This window comes from Erinaceus europaeus, chromosome 10, assembly GCF_950295315.1.
Source record: "Erinaceus europaeus chromosome 10, mEriEur2.1, whole genome shotgun sequence".
NCBI classification, from domain to species: domain Eukaryota; kingdom Metazoa; phylum Chordata; class Mammalia; order Eulipotyphla; family Erinaceidae; genus Erinaceus; species Erinaceus europaeus.
In genome coordinates this window covers 1,046,738-1,067,953 of record NC_080171.1, presented here as the reverse complement: position 1 = coordinate 1,067,953, position 21,216 = coordinate 1,046,738, and the positions used below count along the sequence as shown (strand labels likewise).

The following is a 21,216-nucleotide window of genomic DNA, read 5'->3' as shown; positions in this document are numbered from 1 at the left end:
TCTCTCTCGTGAGTGGGGAAAGATGAAGATGCCAGTTTTTCCAATACTGTTGTAGAGATTTACTACAATAAAATGAAAATCTCAACTGATATTTCTTTCTTTCGTGTGAATTAAAGGAATTTCACTGCATTGGGTTATCACTGGGGCATGGGATCGGCACTATGAATCCACCACTCCCTGCAGCCAGTTTTCCACTTTTTTTCCTTTTTTCTTTCTATTTTATTTGATAAGACAGAGAGAAACTGAGAATGGGAGGGAAGAAAGAGAAAGAGAGAGACAGACAGACTCCGGCAGACCCGCCCCCCTGCAGGTGGGGCGCTAGGAGACTGAGCCCGCCTGGGTCCCTGCCCATTGTAATATTTGCACTCAGTCAGATGTGCCACCCCACCCCCAAATCTTTCTCAGAGCTTTGCAGAATCCCTAGGCGTTGCTAAGCAGTGCGATGGGATGAGAACAGATTAGACGAATTGAAAGACAGAGAACTACATGACTGTACAAGTCTTCAATTCCTCTTAAAGTGATTACGACTTTGTGGTATCGACACAGAAATATACGGGTAGTAATACAAACAAAAAAAAAAATTAAAGTCAGAAACACATTCTTTCCACATCAGTGTAGGAAATGGCACAATTGTTTGAGCCGACAACACAAATTAAACTGAAAACCTAGGCTACGACCTACATGGACATCAGCCTTACGTAATATGCAGACACGGAGAAAGTAAATTCCTAACTTTTCAGGAAAAAAAATGGATCTATAAGAAATTATTGGGATCTTTTCTAGAAAAGACAAGCTGTTTACAAAATTTAACAACAACCAAAAACCCTCAGAAACTTCTGTGCTACGGAAGTCTTTAAAATCAGTGAAAAGTCATGAAGAGAGCAGCAGGAAGCTCAGCCTTGATCATAAAAACAGCTGAGTGGGAGTCGGGCGGTCGCGCAGCGGGTTAAGCGCACGTGGCACAAAGCGCAAGGATGGGCGTAAGGATCCCGGTCAGAGCCCCCGGCTCCCCACCTGCAGGGGAGTCGCTTCACAGGTGGTGAAGCAGGTCTGCAGGTGTCTGTCTTTCTCTCCCCCCCCCCTGTCTTCCCCTCCTCTCTCCATTTCTCTCTGTCCTATCCAACAATGATGACATCAATAACAACAATAATAATAACTATAACAATCAAACAAGGGCAACAAAAGGGAATAAATAAAATGAAATAAAATAAAAATTAAATTTAAAAAAGCTGAGCATACTGTGAACTGTGCAGGTAGCAGGAATTAAAAAGGAAAAGATACAGCAGTCGCATAGTGCAGTGGGCGAAGATGAGGTGAGGAAGTCAGCAGAGCCTACGACTGACAATTTCATACAACAGTCACTCTCAGGTGCATCTGAAAGCTTGAGCCACCCCAGTAAGATCCAACTACCACGCTGACAGAAACAGGCACATCTGCAGTTGTCAAGAGCAGGTGAGGACTATATTGGGGTAACATTTGGCACAGCTACTTAAAACCCTTGGCGAATGTCACTAAAGTTAGATGTGCCCGCACGTGTGAAAGATTCTAGCCCCAGAGAACCCCTTTCCTTGTCCGCCTTCTGTACTATCAGCCATCTGGGACAGCTCATTCACCACCTGGGAGTGGGTCTACTACAGCAAAGCCAGAAAGCTTCACTGTGAAGCAGTTAAAATGAGCAAAGTGGAGTTTTGTGTATGCTGTGGGCAGCAGTAATTGATGAAAATTAAGACAATGTACTGCTCTTACGAATGCAACACCTGGCTGGCGGGAGACAGCACAGAAATTATGGGGTTACAGTCAACAGTATTTATACACCTCTCCCATATTTGGGAGCCTCTCTCTTCCCTGAGCCAGCTTCTGGTCCTTTTTCCAGCCATGATATCATCTCCCCAGACAATAACTTGCATATCAGTTTTCAGGCTCAGGGAAAAAAAAAAAAAACTAGTATAGTCACAGGCCCTTTGGAATATAACTAAAATAGGCCTATTACCTACAAAACAGAGACTCCCCCAACTCTTCATCTGCACTATTCCAGCCTTTAGGTTCATGATTAATCAACAATTTGTTCTGATTTATATCAACTCTTTTTCAGTCACCAGGTTCCAGATGCTACCATGATGCCAACCAGACTTCCCTGGACAGATGACCCCACCATGTGTCCTGGAGCCCCATCTCCCCAGAGCCCTTCCCACTAGGGACAGAGAGAGACAGGCTGGGACATCCATGTTCAGCAGGGAAGCAATGACAGAAGCCAGACCTTCCACCTTCTGCATCCCACAATGACCCTGGGTCCATACTCCCAGAGGGATAAAGAATAGGAAAGCTATCAGGGGAGGGGATGGGATACGGAGTTCTGGTGGTGGAAACTGTGTGGAGTTGGACCCCTCTTATCCTATGGTTTTTGTCAGTGTTTCCTTTTTATAAATAAAAAAAAACGAAAAAAGGAAAGAAATTATGCAAAAGACTATCGTGCCAAGAAGTTCAGGTATCTCTGGTTCAATCCCCAGCGCCACCATGAAACTATAGCTGAACAGGACTTTGGTGAGAAGGAAAACCTTTTCTTAAAAAAGAGACTGCTAAAAATGTATAAGAAATCGCATATGTTAATTAATCTACAAGGATGAGTGCTAATACATGCAGAGAGATGACAAGTCTCAGTGCTCTCAGCCAGGAGCAGAAGGGGGTGAGAGTTTGGAGGGAGGATAAGGGACTCCACTTCTCATCTAAAGTGACTCATTTGTTTGATGTATTAAAACCCGAAGAAGTTTTGAAACAACTTGATCAAATGCTATTTATTTTGCAAACGAGGGGGCAGATTACTATTGCATCCTCTTTTCTGTATGTTGACAAAAAGAGAAGCAGAAATTATGGAATTCAGTCTGAGTCATGACAGTCACTAAATGGGGAAAAAGAGGCCGGGGGGAAGGGGAAGGCTTTCCTGCTAGGCCACACCAGTCCTGAAGAATGGAAAACAGAGTTGACATCCACCACGATGTTTGACGTCGTGTTTCAGCTTCCTGACAGCCAGCCAAGGGCCTGGGAGACCACTGTGACACCACACCACACACAGGAAGTGCACCTCGTGTAGCCATGTTCCTTCCATCTCTCTGAAGGACTAGAGGCCTGCCTCCCGGAGCTCACCGGAAACTTTAGGCATCGCGTTGCTGCAGACCCAGACTTTTAGGGACTGGCCTGCTCCGTCTCCTCCCCAGAGAGGTCTTGTCTCGTGCCAAGGACCAGGTAGTCAGCCACCACGCGGCTTCTCTCCCTGCCCAAGCCTGCCCAGATAAGCACTGAAGAAGCAGGAGGCGTCGCTGGAGGACACGCGTACCCGTGCTATGCAATTACCAGATGGCCAGTTCATCCTGCAGCAAACCAAGGTCGAGGCTGCCTTTTAAATGACAGTTTCATCACACAGCAAGGTACGGTTCTCAGAAGACAGAAATCCTCTAGACACTATGATTACAGTCTCCTCAGCTGGTAAAAATAGCAAGGCGTGGTCCCACCTTGATGTTTATTCATGGAAAAGCTGTAACAAAAGGTCAAAGAAATAGCTGAAGCAAGTGCGGGTCGGGTGGGAAGGAGAGTAAGCGGCTGCAGAAGGAAGGGGGCACCCCCTATCCTTCTAATGATTCTGTATTAAGCATTAAGTCCTTGGCCAACTAGAAAGGAAAAGGCTTATTTGTGGTTGTCCCTAATTCCAAGTACAATGTGCCCGTAAGTAGGACGTCCCAAAGGTGCCCGCAGACTCTGGGTGAGGGCCTTCAGACTCGACCTGCCATGTAAACAACAGAGGGGGCACCAGTGAGTTAGATGGAAATATGGGAGCACAGGGGACTTGTAGTAGAAGCACGACCCAAAAGGCACTAACTCAGAAATGGTCTTGCCTGTCTTCACAGGCACTAGTTCCTGGCGGTGCCTTGCGATCTTCCAGTGTTTACCTAACATTTTGCTGTGATAGAACGGTTGGTGTGTTTCAGAAGCACATCACAGCCAAGATCAAACAGAGGAGAACACATTTTCCTCATGGAGAACACCAGGTGTGGGGGCCGGGCAGTGGTGCACCGGGGTAAGCGCACATAGCACTAACACAAGGACCAGCACAAGGATCCTGGTTCAAGGCCCAGGCTCCCCACCTACAGGGGGTCAATTCACAAGCAGGTCTGTTGGTCTGCTTCTAATTCTGCTTGGAAGACCTTCTGTTTTGATCATCACGTTTGGTTCAACGCTGTGGTCTATTTACATAATCACTGCTTTCATTGTTTTAATCCCCACTGATGCTCTTTTTCCACTCTGCCCCCTCTCCTAGTCACACCCTGTTTTTCACCACTAGTTTGCACTCTCTTTTTGCTCCACCCTCTCTATGTCACACCCTGTTTTTACACCCTACCACTTCCTTCCTGGAGAGTATAAATGCAGATGAATAAAGCCAGCAGGGCATTGCACTGCTTCCCAGCTCAGCCATGAGTCCCTGGTCATCTGTCTCCTACCCGAGAAGCTAGCTCAGCACAGGTCTGCAGAGTCTTTCTTCTCTCCCCCTCAATGTCTTCCCCTCCTCTCTTGATTTCTTTCTGTCTTATCCAACAACAACAATGGGGGGGGGGGGGAGAGGAATGGTGGCCAGGAGTAGTGGATTTGTAGTGTAAACACCAAGCCCCAGTGATAACCCTAGAGAAAAAAAACACACCAAATATGATTATGGAGAAAAGGGCGGAAATGCTATACATTGCTAGTCTACTGAGGCTGAGGCCTACTACAAAGGGCATAACAGACGCGTTGACGCTTAAACTCAGGCATAGTACAAAATAGCTATGTTGTCCCTTAAACTTGTGACTATAATTCTTAAACTTGTGACTATAAGACTTAAACTCTATAAAACAAACAGACACTCATGCTGAAGAATCTCCTGCATATGGGATCCAGGCAGAGATGTTCTAACTCACATTCACCGAGATCTCAGGCCACACCAGTTTTTGGTTCTCAGTTCCTTGTTGGGTGAAGTCAGAACACATTGTCTTCATCATGCGGTGCTATAAGTACGTGTCATGCTACAGCTAGTGGTTCACGCTTTAGTCTAAAAGGCTGGATATCGGGACCGGGTGGTGGTGCACCTGGTTGAGCACACATGTGACAGGGCTCAAGGACCCAGGTTTGAGCCCCCAGTCCCCACCTGCAGAGGGGAAAGCTTTGAAAGCATTGAAGCAGGGCTGCAAGTGTCTCTCTTTCTCTCTCCCTCTCTATCTCCCCTACCCTCTCAATTTCTGGCTGTCTCTATCCAATAAATAAAGATAATAAAAACATTTTTTAATAAATAAAAGGTTGGATATCAAAATATCCTACCGAACTTAGACTGGAGTTAATATACTGCACCAGGTAAAAGACTCTGGGGGGGGGGGGTGCAGGTCCTGGAAGACAGAGGAGGACCTAGTGGGGGTTGAACTGTTATGTGGAAAACTGAGAAATGTTACACATGCACAGACTATTGTATTTTACTGTTGACTGTAAACCATTAATTCCCCAAATAGAGAAGTTTATATATATATATATCCTGCTGTCTTCCCTTAATGACTGATGACTTAAAGAGCACCCTCTTCCTTTGAGGCCCTTAATGTCTGCCTCATTTTATTGTATATCAGTGACAGACTGTTCTGGTTAATATTTCAACTTATTTTCTCAGAGAAACTTAGAACATGTTTACGGTGAAGAGTAAACTGACCTCAATAATATATTCTAAAAGAGAATAGTTAAGAAACTAACTGCAAAAACACCTTTTAGAACAACTTGGAAAATCTGGACTTGAATCAGTCTAAAATTATACCAGCGCTTATTTTTACGTTCTCACATGTGACAGTGGTGTCACAGCTGTGTAAGTGGAAGCTTTTAGCAGCAAACATTGGCACACCAAGTTCTGATGCCATCACATGGTGCCAAGAAGTTGCTTAAAAATATTTTATTCTGGGAGTCGGGTGGTAGCGCAGCGGGTTAAGCATATGTGGCTCAAAGCGAAAGGACTTGGATAAGGATCCTTGTTTGAGCCCCCAGCTCCCCACCTGCAGGGGAGTCGCTTCACAGGTGGTGAAGCAGGTCTGCAGGTGTCTGTCTTTCTCTCCCCCTCTCTCTGTTTTCCCCTCCTCTCTCCATTTCTCTCTGTCCTATCCAACTATAATGACATCAACAATAACAATAATAACTACAACAATAAAACAACAAGGGCAACAAAAGGAAAATAAATAAATATTAAAAAAAGAATTAAAAAATATTTTATTGGGGATCGGGCAGTAGCGCAGCAGGTTAAGCGCACGTGGCGCAAAGAGAAAAGGACCAGCGTAAGGATCCTGGTTTGAGCCCCCAGCTCCCCACCTGCAGGGGAGTCGCTTCACAGGTGGTGAAGCAGGTCTGCAGGTGTCTGTCTTTCTCTCCCCCTCTCTGTCTTCCCCTCCTCTCTCCATTTCTCTCTGTCCTATCCAACAACGAACAACATCAACAATAATAAGAACCGCAGCAAGGCTACAACAACAAGTGCAACAAAAGGAGAAAAAAATGGCCTCCAGGAGCAGTGGATTCATGATGCAGGCACTGAGCCCAGCAATAACCCTGGAGGCAAAAAAAAAATTTATTCCCTCAAAATGGGAGAGGAAAACGCTAATAACTGTGTTACGGCAAAATATTAACTACTGAATCTAGGTGATGACTACATTGGGATTTGATAGATAGATAGATAAAAAAATTTTAGTTTTTGAAAAATACTCTTTTATTAAAAAATAAGTTTTTAACCTCAGAAATCACAATCATTTAATATGGAATTCAGATACTACAGTCCAAAAGGACCCACTAATATCAGACATAAAACCTCTATGTATATTTTCTTAGTAGAGCCCATAGGTGATGTTTAAAAACACATGTCTTCTGATGGGCCTTGACCTCTAACAGGTCCCTCTCGCCACTGTCACTGGTCATCTCCATCAGGAACATCATCATGGACTCTTCTGTGGGCCCCTATAGGACCCTGCCCTCAACGTGGAAAAAGTGTGGGGAATGTTCCATCCTCCGAAGGGAGGTTAGATAGCATACTCTACCTACTACCCGAGGATGACGGGTCCTGCAATGAGTGCAGCCTGGAATGTTCCCAGCCGTGACCACAGACTGTGAGCTCAGACCTGCAGGGATGCAGAGGTCACACAGGCTCCTGTGTTGAATGTGGGCCCCAGATCAGATTGATGGGGTTTAAAGTTCACAGTATTTATATACTTTTCTAATATTTGGGAGCTACTCTCTTACCCGACCCAGCTTTCTAGTTCTTTTTCCAACTATGACACTACCTCCCCAGACAATACCTTAGGTCCACCTGCATGTTAGCTGTCAGGCTCAGGCAAAAACTAGTAAAGTCATGGGTCCCTTGGAATAGACCTAAAATAGACCTACTAGCTTTCTTCCAAAATGGAGACCCCAAATCTTCTTCTGCAATATTCCAGCATTTAGGTTCATGATTAGTCAACAATCTGTTTGGCTTTGTATGTTAACTCTTTTTTAGCCACCAGGTTCCGGATGCTACCATGATGCCAACCTGACTTCCCTGGACAGACAACCCCACCAATGTGTCCTGGAGCTCCGCTTCCCCAAAGCCCTGCCCCACTAGGGAAAGAGAGAGACAGGCTGGGAGTGTGGATCCACCTGTCAACGCCCATGTTCACCAGGGAAGCAATGACAGAAGCCAGACCTCCCACCTTCTGCACCCCACAGTGACCCTGGGTCCATGCTCCCAGAGGGATAGAGAATAGGAAAGCTATCAGGGTAGGGGATGGGATACGGAGTTCTGCTGGTGGGAACTGTGTGGAGTTGTGCCCCTCTTATCCTATGGTCTTGTCAATATTTCCATTTTATAAGTAAAAATAAATATAAAAACGCATGTCTCCGACAAGCACAGAGAGACTCTGTGTTCCAGAGCCCGGGGGAAAGCTGAGGGAGGACTAGGAGACACACAAGCAACGAAGCAAAGTCAGTGTGCATGGAGCCCAAACAGCAGTCAGCTTAAATCTCAAACAAGCTCTTACAGCACAGGACAGAAGCTCATCATGCAGGCTTCTAGCACCCAGAGAAATGGGGTTCCAAAGCCAAACCCTGCTCTGTGCACTCAGGAAGAGACTCACAGATCCCCACAGGTCCAGAGCCTTCATCTGGCGTGGGGTGGGGGTGGGTGCAGGCGGAACCAGAATCCCCACACCCCAGTCCTGTTGCATTTTGAGTCAGCAGCTTTGCCCTAGTGGGACACAGAAAGCACAAGCTACTCTCATGTAGCCCTCCCCAGGACTCAGCGCTCAGCAGGAGCCAGGCTGGGTCTCAGTTCCCATAGCACCAAGCCCAAGGTAAGGCCGGGCCATCAGGGAAAAACCGCTCAGTGACAGGAAACAGTCCTCCAGAGGAGCTTCTCCCACCAGCTGGAAACTTCTGACCAAACCTCAGCCTGGCATGAACCCACTGGCACAGCCTCAGTCAGGCCGTGGGCAGGGCCCAGGCGCACTCAGACACATGGTCCTGGCCCTGGTCCTGACAAAGCATCAAACACACAGGAAGACAGAGGAAGTCATCCTCACTGAGGTACCAAGGCTTCCAGGAGGAGAAATAGTTCTCCAGGGCCAGGTGGTGGGCACTGGTTCAGTGCCCATGCTTCCATGCAGGCACAAGGCCCGGGCCCCACCTGCAGGGTGAAAGGCAACGGCAGTGAAGAAGTACTGCAGGTAACTTTCTGTGTCTCTCTCCCTCTGTCTCACCCTCTGCCTCCCTTCTCAGCTCTCTCTGTCCTGCCAAAGAAGAAAAACAAAAGAGGAAAAACTGGCTACTGGGAACAATGATTCATTGTACAGGCACTGAGCCCTAGCACTCACCCTGGAAACAACAATAATAATAATGATAATGATAATAGTGATAAATAGGAATAGCATGTAGCTGTATAAACTCCCTAATGGAGACTCAAAGCTGTCCTAAGGACATGTATTTAAATGATAAATTCAGTAGAAAAAACTTCAGCAATGTCAGAGAAAAAATGAAAGAAAAACCCACAGAGATGAAGAATACATTAGCCGAATTAATAACACACAAGTGGCAAAACACCTCTGAACTGGGGAATGTTATGCATGTACAAACTATTGTATTTACTGTTGAATGTAAAACATTAATTCCCCAATAAAGAAATAAAAAAAAAGAAAAAAAACACCTCTGAAAAGATGAAGTCAATGTGAGTTGCAAGATAGGGTAATGAAAGGAAAAAAAGTAAAAACAATGAAAACAGTCAAAGACAAACATAGGACAATAATTCTTCTTCTAGCGTTTGCCAGGACAATAATAAAAAGAAGTGGCATTCATATATTAAATGTATGAGGAGGGGACAGAAAGCAGAATATTTATTTCACGAAACAATAACTGAGAATTTCCACACACTAAATACAGAAATAGATATTCAGATCCAAGAATTTCTAAGAGATCAAGAAAAGTAAATTCAAATCTATGTTCATCAAAACACACAGTAATTAAAATGACAAAGATTAAGGTCATGATAGAGGATTTCTGCAGAAGCTATAAGAAAACAAAGAAGCACTCACAACAGGAAATCCGCTAATCCCATCACCTGATCTCTCAGCAGAACCTCTAATGGCTAGAAAGGGCTGGCAGGAGACAGTGGAAGTCTTAAGCAGAAAGTCCATATGACAAAAAGTATCTTTCTGGGGAAGACAGAGACAGGCTGGGGTGTGGATCCACCTGCCAACGCCCATGTCTAGTGGAGAAGCAATTGCAGAAGCCAGACCTCCCACCTTCTGCTCCCCATAAATAATCTTGGTCCATACTCCCAGAGAGGGGAAGAAATGTCAGGGGTGACTAGAGGACTCTGAACTCCAAATTCCATCAGAACCCAGAGAGAAGAGGAGCAGAAGGAAGGACATCTGTTAAGGACTAGTGGGTGCAGTTGTGACTTACAAAGGAAGAGAAAGTAGGATTGTAGGGAAAATGATGATAGAGAGACAGAGAGATGACAGACAGATAGGTAGACAGACAGACATATGGTTATAGAAATAACAGCCAACACATATCTGTGACCTTGGGAGAACCACTGTAGTTTCCAGTGGAGGGAATGGGGACATGGAACTCTGGTGTGGGAATGGTGTGGAGTTGTACCCTGTTGCCTTGTGATTTTGTAAACCAACATTAAATCACTAATAATAAGAAAAGTCCTATATCCAGCTAGGTTACCAATCAGGTCTGAAGGAGGGATGAGCTTTTCAGACAAACAGCAGTCAAAAGAATTCACTAAGAGTGAATCAGTCCTGCATAAAGTAAGCAGGACTAACGTAAAAGGGAAATACTGAATGCTGTCTCCCATGGGGCCAGGGAGGACACAGAGCAAGGGGGCCAGCAAGTCAATCAAGACAGCTCCTTAGCAAATAAGAAATAAATGGAAATACTTTGTAAAATACTGATGGGAAAGATAAGGTCTTTACTGGAATCACAGGCCTGGGATCTGAACACCACTGAAACTAAATGACACCTATTCGGAACCCTAACACTGGCCCTGGGTGTGAGAGAGGCCAGCCCCACACTGGTGCACTGAACTTCTGACCCTTCCATTCAACAGGCAAAGAAAACTTGAAGTCACTCTCCACTCACAGTCAGAGGCTGAGCTGCAGCTGACTTGCTGCTAAGTAAGCAGCCTGCAGGGAGCAGAAAGCACTCATGAAGACTGGCAGAGACTGGCAGATACACGGGGCTTCTAATGCCATTTCCATCCTGCATACGTCCATCCACAGGGTAAGAAAACGTGAGTTTGATCAAATGATGAACATGTTCCTGTCTGGAGGAAAACATACCCCTGGAGCTCGTTCAGCTTCACCTCTGTTTCTCCAGCTCTCAAAGAACAAGGTGCTTTCTCAGTGCAAGAAAACAAAGATCCATCAGGCAGTCCTGTCAGGAGCCAAGCAGGGGCACAAGCATGTCCCTCTTTAAAGCACAAGGTCTATCTTTCACTGACTGAACAGCAGTCCCATGGGAGAGACAATGAATGCTTTCTTCCCTACTGTGGTCTCAGACAGACTGTTTGTTCATATTAATTAGTTTAAGTCTAGTGGTGAGCAAGGATGATTAAAAAGGTGTGCCTTGTACCCAGAGAGAGAGAGAGTAACAGTAACGAATAAACCAAAAACCCGAAAGCCTCTTTTTGTTTCCAGATTGTTTTTGCCTCACAACAGGATTGTCAGGCTTTTCACACTTGAACGTGGGTTTATCTTTACAGGGCCCTCGAATTCCCTCTACAAGAGTTGACTGCCAGTCAGTAGCCAGCTAAGCTGGGTGAGTAAACTGCTTACTACGCCCCGTCAAGGACCTGCTATATTTAAATTGCTTTTACCTTTTTTGAACCTGGAAAAACTTGATAAGAGAAGACATCAATACAGTCTTGTGGAAAAGGCCAGTCAGTCTTGGACTAACATTTCGCTGCTCAGATTACATGTGGAGGGTTACACAGGCGTAATCAGGAGGCCCACTGCCTAGCAGAGGACCTGGGAACCAGCTGACCCGCAGGTCTGCCTCTCTCCGGAGCAGTCAGCGGCCTCTGTCTTTGATCTACCCCAGCTTCCAGCTCTCTCCCTCCAAGGAGGAGCGAGCTGACCATTGTCCCAGCATCTTGATTGAAATGAACGAACTTGCTTGTTCAACAGAATTTTCAAAATTTAAGTTAAAACCCAGGTCTAACTCCAAAGCTACAAAGGCTTCTTCAAAATTAATGTTCAACTCTTCGATGTAGTTGCAAGAACATATTTCAAGACCTTCTCCAACTGTGTATGTAACCTATGCTGATTAAGATGTGAATGTAACCTATGCTGATTAAGATCCCAGGATGGACTCTTTGTGTGTCCATTTTGATGGTGTAAATACTCTACGTTGGCAAGTTTCAAGCTGACAGCATGAGGCCGACCTACTTTACAAATTCCTGAAAATGTAGAAACTGATGCAGGGAGTGCAGTGGGCTCTGACCTGCCCCCCAAGCCTCACACCCCTCACTGCCCCTGGAGCTGTGCTCTCTCTCCCCTTGGAGCATCTGAACTCACAATGTTCATGTGCCATGTGTTTATTCCTGAAAATCTATTCTCTTAATTATTTTATTTTATTTTATTTGCTTCCAGAGTAATTGCTGGGGTTTGGTGCCTGCACTATGAATCCACTGCTTCTGGAAGCCATTTTTTTTTCATTTTATTGGAAAGGACAGAGAGAAGTTGAGAGGAAGGAAGAGACAGAGAGGGAGGGAGAAAGAGAGACACCTGCAGACCTGCTTCACCACTTGTGAAGCTTCCCTCCTGCAGGTGGGGAGAGCCGGGAGCTCGAACCTGGGTCCTTGTGCGGGTCCTTACACCTAGTACCATGTGCACTTAACCAGGTGAGCCACTGTCCAGCCTTATTAATTCATATTTTTATAATTTCCTTCTGTCTTATCCGCAAGGTACCTCGGCAAGATATGACTGTGGTGAGCTTCCCATGTGTGTACTGTCTGGTCTTAACTGCTGCATTAAACTTGAATTCCGTCAACATGACCAATTTTTCACTCCTTCTTTTACTGGATATCCAGCGAATTTTATATTTCTGGGCCTTCCGCTACAGCTTCCGTGAGTGCATTGTAATAAGCCTTTTTGGGCTGATGCACAAATGTTTCCACATTTAATACCAAACTTGGGATGAGCTGGAAACAAAGGTGTATACATTTAACAAATACTGCCAGATTGCCCCCCACAGTGACTGACAATCAATTTATTTTCCCAGAGAGCATTTACAGTATACATTTCCCGGAAGTGTATATGTTAACTATGGCTACTCCCTATACTGGGAAGTGTTTAACATTTTAATTAAATATGTCACTTAATCTTTTCTATATGAATGATGTGATTAAAGAAAAAAAGGCAAAACATTTGACTAGACATTTTCCAAAAAAAGACATCCAGAAAGTAATAGGTATGTGGAAAGAGCATCACTAATCATGTCAAAGCAATGCAAGTTTAAACCACAATATTACCTCACACAAGTCAGAATGGCTATCATCAAAAGTACAAAAATAGCACGTGTTGGAGAGGGCCTGAATAAACTGACACACTCACACAGCCCATGGGAATGTAAATTGGGGCAGTCACCACGGGCAACAGTATGAACATTCCTCAAAAAATAAAAATAGAACTACAATTTGATCCAGAAATCCCACTTCTAGGTGTCTGTTGGTCAATAAAAATCTGAGAGCAGGCAGGGTAGATACCACAATTCTTTTGCAAAGAGACTCGCATGCCAGAGGCTCTCAAGTCCCAGGTTTTATCCCCCAAACCACCATAAGCCAGAGCTGAGCAGGGCTCTGCTAAAAATAGATAAATATATAAATAAATACATACATAAATAAATAAAATGTGTGTGTGTGTGAGAGAGAGAGACAGACAGACAGAAAGAGAGAGCATTTTTCTCAGAAAGATGAATATATGCTCAGATCACTACAGCACTATTCATAATGTCAAGATAATCAACTTTAGTGTCCAGCATTGCATGTAAGATAAAGATAATATCACACACACACTTACACACACACTCACATACACACACACATACACACACATACTCACACACACACAGACTCACACACATACACACACATATACACACACTCACACTCACACACACTCACATACACACACTCACACACACACTCACACACACACTCACACACACACACATACACACACTCACACACACACACACACTCACACACACTCACACACACACACACACACTCACTCACACAAACACTCACTCACACAAACACTCACACACACACATAGAATTTTATTCAGCCACACTGAGAAACACAGTCTTGCAAGAACAACAAAGACGAACTTCGGGACATTATACTAAGACAGATTTTGTATGACTTCTTCTTATTCTTTTTAAATATAGTCAGTGTTTTATTTTAATGAAAGAGAGACACAGATAGATAGAGGCAGATATAACAGACAGATGACAGACGAAAGGTAGATAAGAGAGATAGATGATAGAGAGATAGATGAGATAGGTAGATAGATGATAATTGGTGATAGACAGATAGATGATAGATAGACAAGTGATAGATAATTGATGGATGATAGGTAGATGATTGATAGATGACAGACAGACAGACAGACAGGTGTAGGGAGTGGGCACATCCCCTTTCGCCAGGGGCGCGGGCTCCTTCACCGGGGCTCCGGGGCAGCAGACGCTGGCTGAGGGGACAGCAGCCAGACAGGCCAGGCCCTTAATGAGCAGACAGGCAAGGGCCCCTCTGCCAGGCAGGGCGCATGCTTGCCGGCCACAGGATTCCTGGAAGAGAACAGGACCCTTCTTGTGGATGAGAAGCCCACAGTAGGGATTTTGCTTTATTAAAATACAGGGTGCCAGAGATCAAACTCAGGGTGTCACGGACACACACCACCCATGAAGCCTCTTCTCCAACCTGGGGCCTTCTCTATATGCAGAAAAAGAAAGACAGAAAGAGGGAGGGAAGGAGAACAAAGCCCCCTCCACCACTCTAGCTCTCTCTGCTCCTCCCCCATGGAATGAGGAGAACCAGGGGCAGGCTCTCACTGCTGAGGCAACTCTTGCTGGTAAGCGACTTCCTCACCCGACCAGACCCAGTGCTCGCAGAGAAGGGAAAAAACAGATTCTGGGGAAAAAGTCTGTTTCTTCTCCACTCTTCCCTTTCCTACTTTCCACACTCCACACACACACAGATCCCACAACCTGGAGAAACATACAAAATGTAGGTGCCTGGAAAACAGGACAAAAATAAACAGCGGTGGGGCACCGGTTAAGCGCACATAGTACCAAGCGCAAGGACCCGCACAAGGATCCCGGTTCGAGTCCCCTGTCCCCACCTTCAGGGGGGAAGCTTCACAGGTGGTGAAGCAGGTCTGCAGGTGTCTCTCTGTCTCTCCCCCTCTCTGTCTTCCCCATCTCTCAATGTCTCTCTGTCCTAGTTCAACAAAATGGAAAAAATGGCCTCCAGGAGCAGTGGATTTGTAGTGCCGACGCCAAGGCCCAGTGGCCACCCTGCAGGAAAATAAACAAACTGCAGATCAACGTTCTGCATCAAGCCTGAGACTGCGGTCAGTGTGATTCTTCGTGGACGGCAGACATTTCTCGACCTTGGCCTTAAGCTGATCGTGATGAAGGAGGGGAGGTCGACCGCGAAGGCCGAAGGTGAAGCCTGCTGGGCGCGTGCCGCTCCTCCGGCAGCACCAGTCGTGCCGCCCAGCCACTGCGCAGGTGCCCTGCGAGCAGGGCCTACGGGCAGACCCCGAAGCAGAGGGAGGTCTGGCATGACGCAGCCATTTCACCCAGCAAGCAGGGCGTGAATTCAGGCCCACGGGCTCCAAGGTCTGCTCCCGCATGGGGCTGCGCTGCCTACTGTGACTGGGAGGGTCTGCTGAACACGGACGGAGCAGATCGGCCTGAGAAGTTCCCAGAAAGGCTCCCCTGGGTTGCTGCTGTTAGCTGGGCACAGTGAAGGCCAAGCAGCAACAGTTAGAGTAGAAGGAGGACTAGGAGACAGCCTTTAGGAAACTCCTTAGAAAACCAGGTCTGGGGAGCCGGGCGGTGGCGCAGCGGGCTGAGCGCACGTGGCACGAAGCGCTAGGACCGGCGTAAGGACCCCGGTTCGAGCCCCCTGGCTCCCCACCTGCAGGGGAGTTGCTTCACAAGCGGTGAAGCAGGGCCACAGTTGTCTGTCTTTCTCTCCCCCCTCTGTCTTCCCCTCCTCTCTCCATTTCTCTCTGTCCTATCCAACGACAGCAACAGCAACAACAACAATAATAATAACTACAACAATGATAAAACAACCAGGGTAACAAAAGGGGAAAAAATGGTCTCCAGGAGCAGTGGATTCATGGTGCAGGCACCGAGCCCCAGCAATAACCCTAGAGGTAAAAAAAAGAAGAAGAAGAAAAGAAAGGAAAATCAGGTCTGGGGGCCAGGTGATGGCGCACCTGGTTAGCACTCATGTTACAGCCAGCAAGGAGCCAGGTTCAAGCCCCTGGTCCCCACGCGTGGTGAAGCAGGGCTACAGGTGTCTCTGTGTCTTTCCCTCTCTACCTCCTCCTCCCCTCTCAACTTTTGTCTCTACCCAATAATAAATTTAAAAAAATAAATTTAAAAGAATTAAAAAAGAAAATCAAATAAAAAGACGAGAGTTGTTCTGAGAGACTTTGTGACACCCTATATAAGCCGTGAGAAGGGAGGGACGCAGCGGGCTCACTGACGACCTGCCTGGCGCCTGGCTTCAGTGTCGCTGTCAGTGGGAAAGGCCGGAACAGCGGAGGCCTAGGTGCTGCAAACCCCTGCCCCGGGGTGAGCGCCAGGCTCAGGATGCAGCTGTTTCTAGCGCTGGGCAGCAGCTCCTCGGAGAGGCGTCACTATTCCCACCCACACGTGGTGACCAAAGGCATCCTGCCAACTCCAGGGTCAGACACACATTCTAAAGCCCAGTCTGACTAGTCCACATCTGTGTCGCTCACCTGGGGCTCCGAAATCACAGGGGTGGAAGTGGAGGCAGCGGCCATGGCGGCCCCGGCACCAGGCACGGGCGTGAAGGCTTCGTGGGTCTCCAGTCAGATGACAGTCATGCTAGGAGGAGCCGCGTGCCTGAAAAGAGCAGCGCACATCCAGTTAGCGGGTGACTGAGGCAGGGAGCAGGCGCCCTGAGCCCAGATAGCGTGTCTCATCCACACCATGCTAGCTGCAATTAAGGACACCGGCCAGCAAGCAGCATCTGGCATCCTCGCAGGGGAGCCAACAGCATGTCATAAACTTGAATCCACCTCCACATGTTAACGGGAGGCTCTGGGGAAGACACCTGAAGCCGTGAGGATGGGGAGACGAGGCCTCGGAGAGACAGTTGGCTGGCATTAAACAGAGGAGTTTAGTAACCCTCAGAAGCTGGCGACTACCCTGCAAAGCGCGAAGGGATGATGCCACCCCAGGTCTTAGACGTGACCCCCTTGAGTGTGCCCACCGCCACGCAGCTGCACATGACTGAGCCGAGGAGAACAGAAGGGACCGGAAGCAGACAGTCCATTAAGGGCAGAGAAAGCCAAGGTAACACCAAGGAAGACAGATGCAGAAAAATCACCAACATATATAATAGGACGTACTAGATGCACTACAGATCATGTTTCTGAAGCTCTCAGAATAAAAGTTCAGTAAGAATAGCTTCTACAGCTAAATGCATAAATGAAGCAGAGATGGCTGAACAGTAAAAGCAACCCTTTCTTAGCAGAATTTAAAAGTGTATGTTTTTCTAATTGTCTAGTCTTTTAATTTCCTTATTGGGGGATTAATGGTTTACCGTCGATAGTAAAATACAGTAGTTTGCACATGTATAACTAGTTTCCCAGTTCTCCACATAATTCAGCATCCACTAGGTCCTCTTCTGCCATCATGTTCCAGGACCTGAACCCTCCCCCGCCACCCCGAGTCTTTTACTTTGGTGCAATTCACCAGCTCCAGTCCAGGTTCTGCTTGGTGTTTCCCTTCTGATTTTGTTTTTCAACTTCTGTCTATGAGTGAGATCATCCCATATCCATCCTTCTGTTTCTGACTTAGCTTGTTTAACATGATTTCTTCAAGTTCCATCTAGATGGAGTGAAGAAGGTGAAGTCACCATTTTTAGTAGCTGAGTAGTGTTCCATTGTGTATCTAGACCACAACTTGCTCAGCCACTCATCTGTTGTTGTAGGACACCTGGGTTGATTCCAGGTTTTGGCTATTACAAATTGTGCTGCTGTGAACACAGGAGCACACAGATCTCTTTGGATGGGTGTATTGGGCTCCTTAGGATCTATCCCCAGGAGAGGAATTGCAGGGTCAGAGGGAAGGTCCACCTGTAGCCTTCTGAGAGTCTCCAGACTGCTCTCCACAGGGGCTGGACCAATTTATAGAAATGTGTATATTTTAACAAGAGCTCTAAGAGGCCTGGGGAGTGGCTCAGTAGAAGATCACTTGATTTGCCTGTGTGAAGACCTGAGTGAGAACTTGAGTTTTTTCCTCTGGAACCACAGCAACAACGCAACAGTGCAACTCCAGGGGTGTGAAGGCACTGTGCCCCTTTCTGCACTCGGGCGGTCATCACCCCACCCCGCACACTCTCCAGTAAAAATGGCACTAGAATCTAAGGAGTGCTACGGCACAGGCAAAAAGAGAAGAGGGACACGACAGAATGCAGTAAGTCAAAGTCCCACTCCTCTTCTGCAAAGGACAGGAGACTGAAAATGCAGAGCGTGGAAAAAGAAAAACTCAAAGCATGTATATTAAAGGAATTAATATCTGAAACATATCAAAACATTCCCGAAACTCAACAATAAAGATCAGACAAGCTATTCAACAGTGAACAGAAACAGACTGGGCAAGAGCTCACCTGGGAGAGCTCCGGCTTCCCTCTGCACAGGACCCAGGTTTGAGTCTCTCACCATCACAGTGGAGCAATACCTAACGGGGAAGCATCACGGTACCAGTCCTCTCTCTGCCTGGCACTGGCACTGACACTGGTGCTTCCTCTCTCTCTCTCCCTCTCTCTCTCTCTCCACTTCTCTCTCTCTCCATGTCTCTCTCTCCATTTCTCCCTCTCTCTCTCTCTCTCTCTCTCTCTCCCTCTCCATTTCTCTCTCCCCCCCACAAACTTCTGGAAGAAAAATGTTACAGAGATTCTGCCAGGAATAGAACTGCCAGTCAGCTTAGTGGCAAAAAAAAAAAAAACCCACAAAACAAAACCTTTCATTTCTCCAAAGAAGATATAAAAATAACCAAAAAGCACAAGAAGAGATAGTCAATATCAAGAATCATCAAGAAAAATTAAATCAAAACAAAAGACACAATTCCATGCTTACGAGCATAGTTGATGTAAAAAACTATACAAAAGTTTTCAGCAAAACAGTGAGATCAAAAGTGGGTCTGAATAAACCCAAAACAAAAATATGAAAAGTTTCTTTGGGAAGCGGCAAAGGAAACGTGAATCATGAAGCTGAGTGAATGCAGAGAATAAAGCAGGAGCAGAATGAAACATGAAGCTGAAAGGGAGGCTGCTAAGGCGGCCAAGGAAGCCGGGTGTGGGGAGACGGCGAATGCCTCGCAGAAGTGAAGGTGGCAGCGGGTGTGCTTTGCTGACACAGGAGAGAGGACGGATGGAGTGTGACCAGAACAAAGACAGGACTAGCACATGACTCAGCAGGTCTGCTGCTGTATGCCACATTGAAAACAGGGGCTCAGAGCTCCAGAGTTGGGGTTCTCTTTCTTTCTGCTTCAGTTTTGCAGGACTTAAAAAGTAATGATTCTAGAGGTGTATAACAGCGGGGGACCTGGTGTGAACACAGAACACATTTACCCCGGAGGGGAATAGTCAGTGGCATTTATATAACTTCCTCTCTGCCCTGATCCAGCTTTCTAGGCCTAGTCTCAACTCTGACACCATCTTCACAGACAATATGCTTAGCCCACCTGCACATGAACTATTGGGGCTCAGGCAAAACTAACTAAAGTCATGGGACCCTAAGAACATACCCAAAATAGACTTCCTAGCTTCTTCCCACACAAAGACCCCTAATTTCATCTTCTCTATTCCTACCTTTGGGTTCCTGTTTATTTAATAATTTGTCCTGCTTTATACCTTACTATCTTTCAGCCACCAAGTTCCAGATGCCACCATGATGCCAACCTGACTTCCCTGGGCAGACGCCCTCACCATGTGTCCTGGAGCCTCCCCTCCCCAGAGCCCTGCCCCACTAAGGAAAGACAGACAGGCTGGGGTGTGGACCCACCTGCCAACGCCCATGTCCAGAGGAGAAGCAATTACAGAAGCCAGACCTCCCACCTTCTGCTCCCCATAAAGAATTTGGGCCCATGCTCTTAGAGGGATAAAGAATAGGGAAGCTTCCAGTGGAGCGGAGGGGACATGGAACTCTGGTGGTGGGAACTGTGTAGAATTGTACCCATTATCTTAAAATGTTATTAAGCATTACTAAGTCACTAATAAATTTTTTAAATAAAAATAATTGTGACCCCCCCAAAAAAAGAGAATATTGTAGCTGTGATATTAAAATAAACAAATATACTAGTAGTAAACTAAAAGGAATAGTTAGAAAAAATATTCTTTACCATTTGAAACTCAATTAACATTTTTATTGCTAAAGTTGATAAAGTAAAATTTCAGGCTTAAAGAAAAAAAAGAATGACAAAATAGCATATATTTTTAAAATCTATGTTTCTTAGATGGATCAATCTTTTATACAAAACCGGCAGCAAAAGGTCCATCTGGGTTGAAGAAAGCCATGGCCACTTTCAGAGTCCATTTGCTTCACGCGTGAACAGAACAAAAACAGCAGAAAGACGGCTGAGAAACCACATACGTTCTTCAAGTTTTCTTCCAAAGAACCATCTCGGCCCGTGACAGAGACTGTGCTCTCTGCTTTCAAGGGTCAGGACTGAGGCCCCTTCATTACTCTGCACTCAACATGAATGGCGTAGCTCAGGCTCTCCTTTCCACGGGTAGGGTCAGCTTTTCCCTTCGCTTCTCCAGCTCTTCCATCAGATCTTTTACTAGACATCTGGCCTAAGCCTAAGTCTATCTTCTTTCCAAATGGTACTCAACTGAGCCTTCAGAAGAAGGGCTCTAGTCTACTCACTATTCGCACTGCCTACAGGGAAACACAGGACCACAACTGCACATGTTAGCGTGGGTTTCTATCAGTTCAGAGGTCAGTATTCTACCGTCTGAAGAAACCTGGGTGAGGGGAAGCATTTAAATATGTCTTATCCTGATCTCAAAGTCTGTGTCGACAAGCACAGTTCTCTAATTTTCTAGCAAAATTCCTGGCAGAGAGAGATGCTATTCTAAAGTTGTCTGAATAATCAGGAAAAAAAAAAAAACAGTTTGTGGGAAAGTTTCAAGACAGTTATTAGTACTATGGCAGAGGGATTACAGCTATAATTTTTATAGTCTCACATTGAAGCTAGTTTTGTTATATGGTTTAGAGAAATGAAACATTGGGTGTTTGTGAATAATGAATATGGAACTGTCAGAAGTATAGGCTTCTAAGCTAAAGAAAAATGAACTCAAGTGAGTCTCATCTACCACAAAGCAAAAGAATTAAAGAGTGTCCTGTCCAATAACAACAACATCAA

The 21,216-nt window shown here is 46.0% G+C and overlaps 1 protein-coding gene across 6 annotated transcripts in view; it reads right to left on the bottom strand.

The window, feature by feature from the left end:
* LPAR1 (lysophosphatidic acid receptor 1) overlaps nt 1–21,216 on the bottom strand; it is a 142,547-nt gene that overhangs the window by 66,873 nt on the left and 54,458 nt on the right. For 4 of the 6 annotated variants that reach the window (XM_060199024.1, XM_060199019.1, XM_060199022.1 and 1 more), the window contains exon 2: nt 16,560–16,686. In XM_060199024.1, the coding sequence (XP_060055007.1) occupies nt 16,560–16,604 (45 nt within the window). In that variant the 5' untranslated portion in view covers nt 16,605–16,686. Of the gene's footprint in view, nt 1–16,559; nt 16,687–18,457; nt 18,480–19,255; nt 19,395–21,216 lie in introns of those variants that run through there. The other 2 variants (XM_060199021.1, XM_060199023.1) reach the window with 2 other exon arrangements.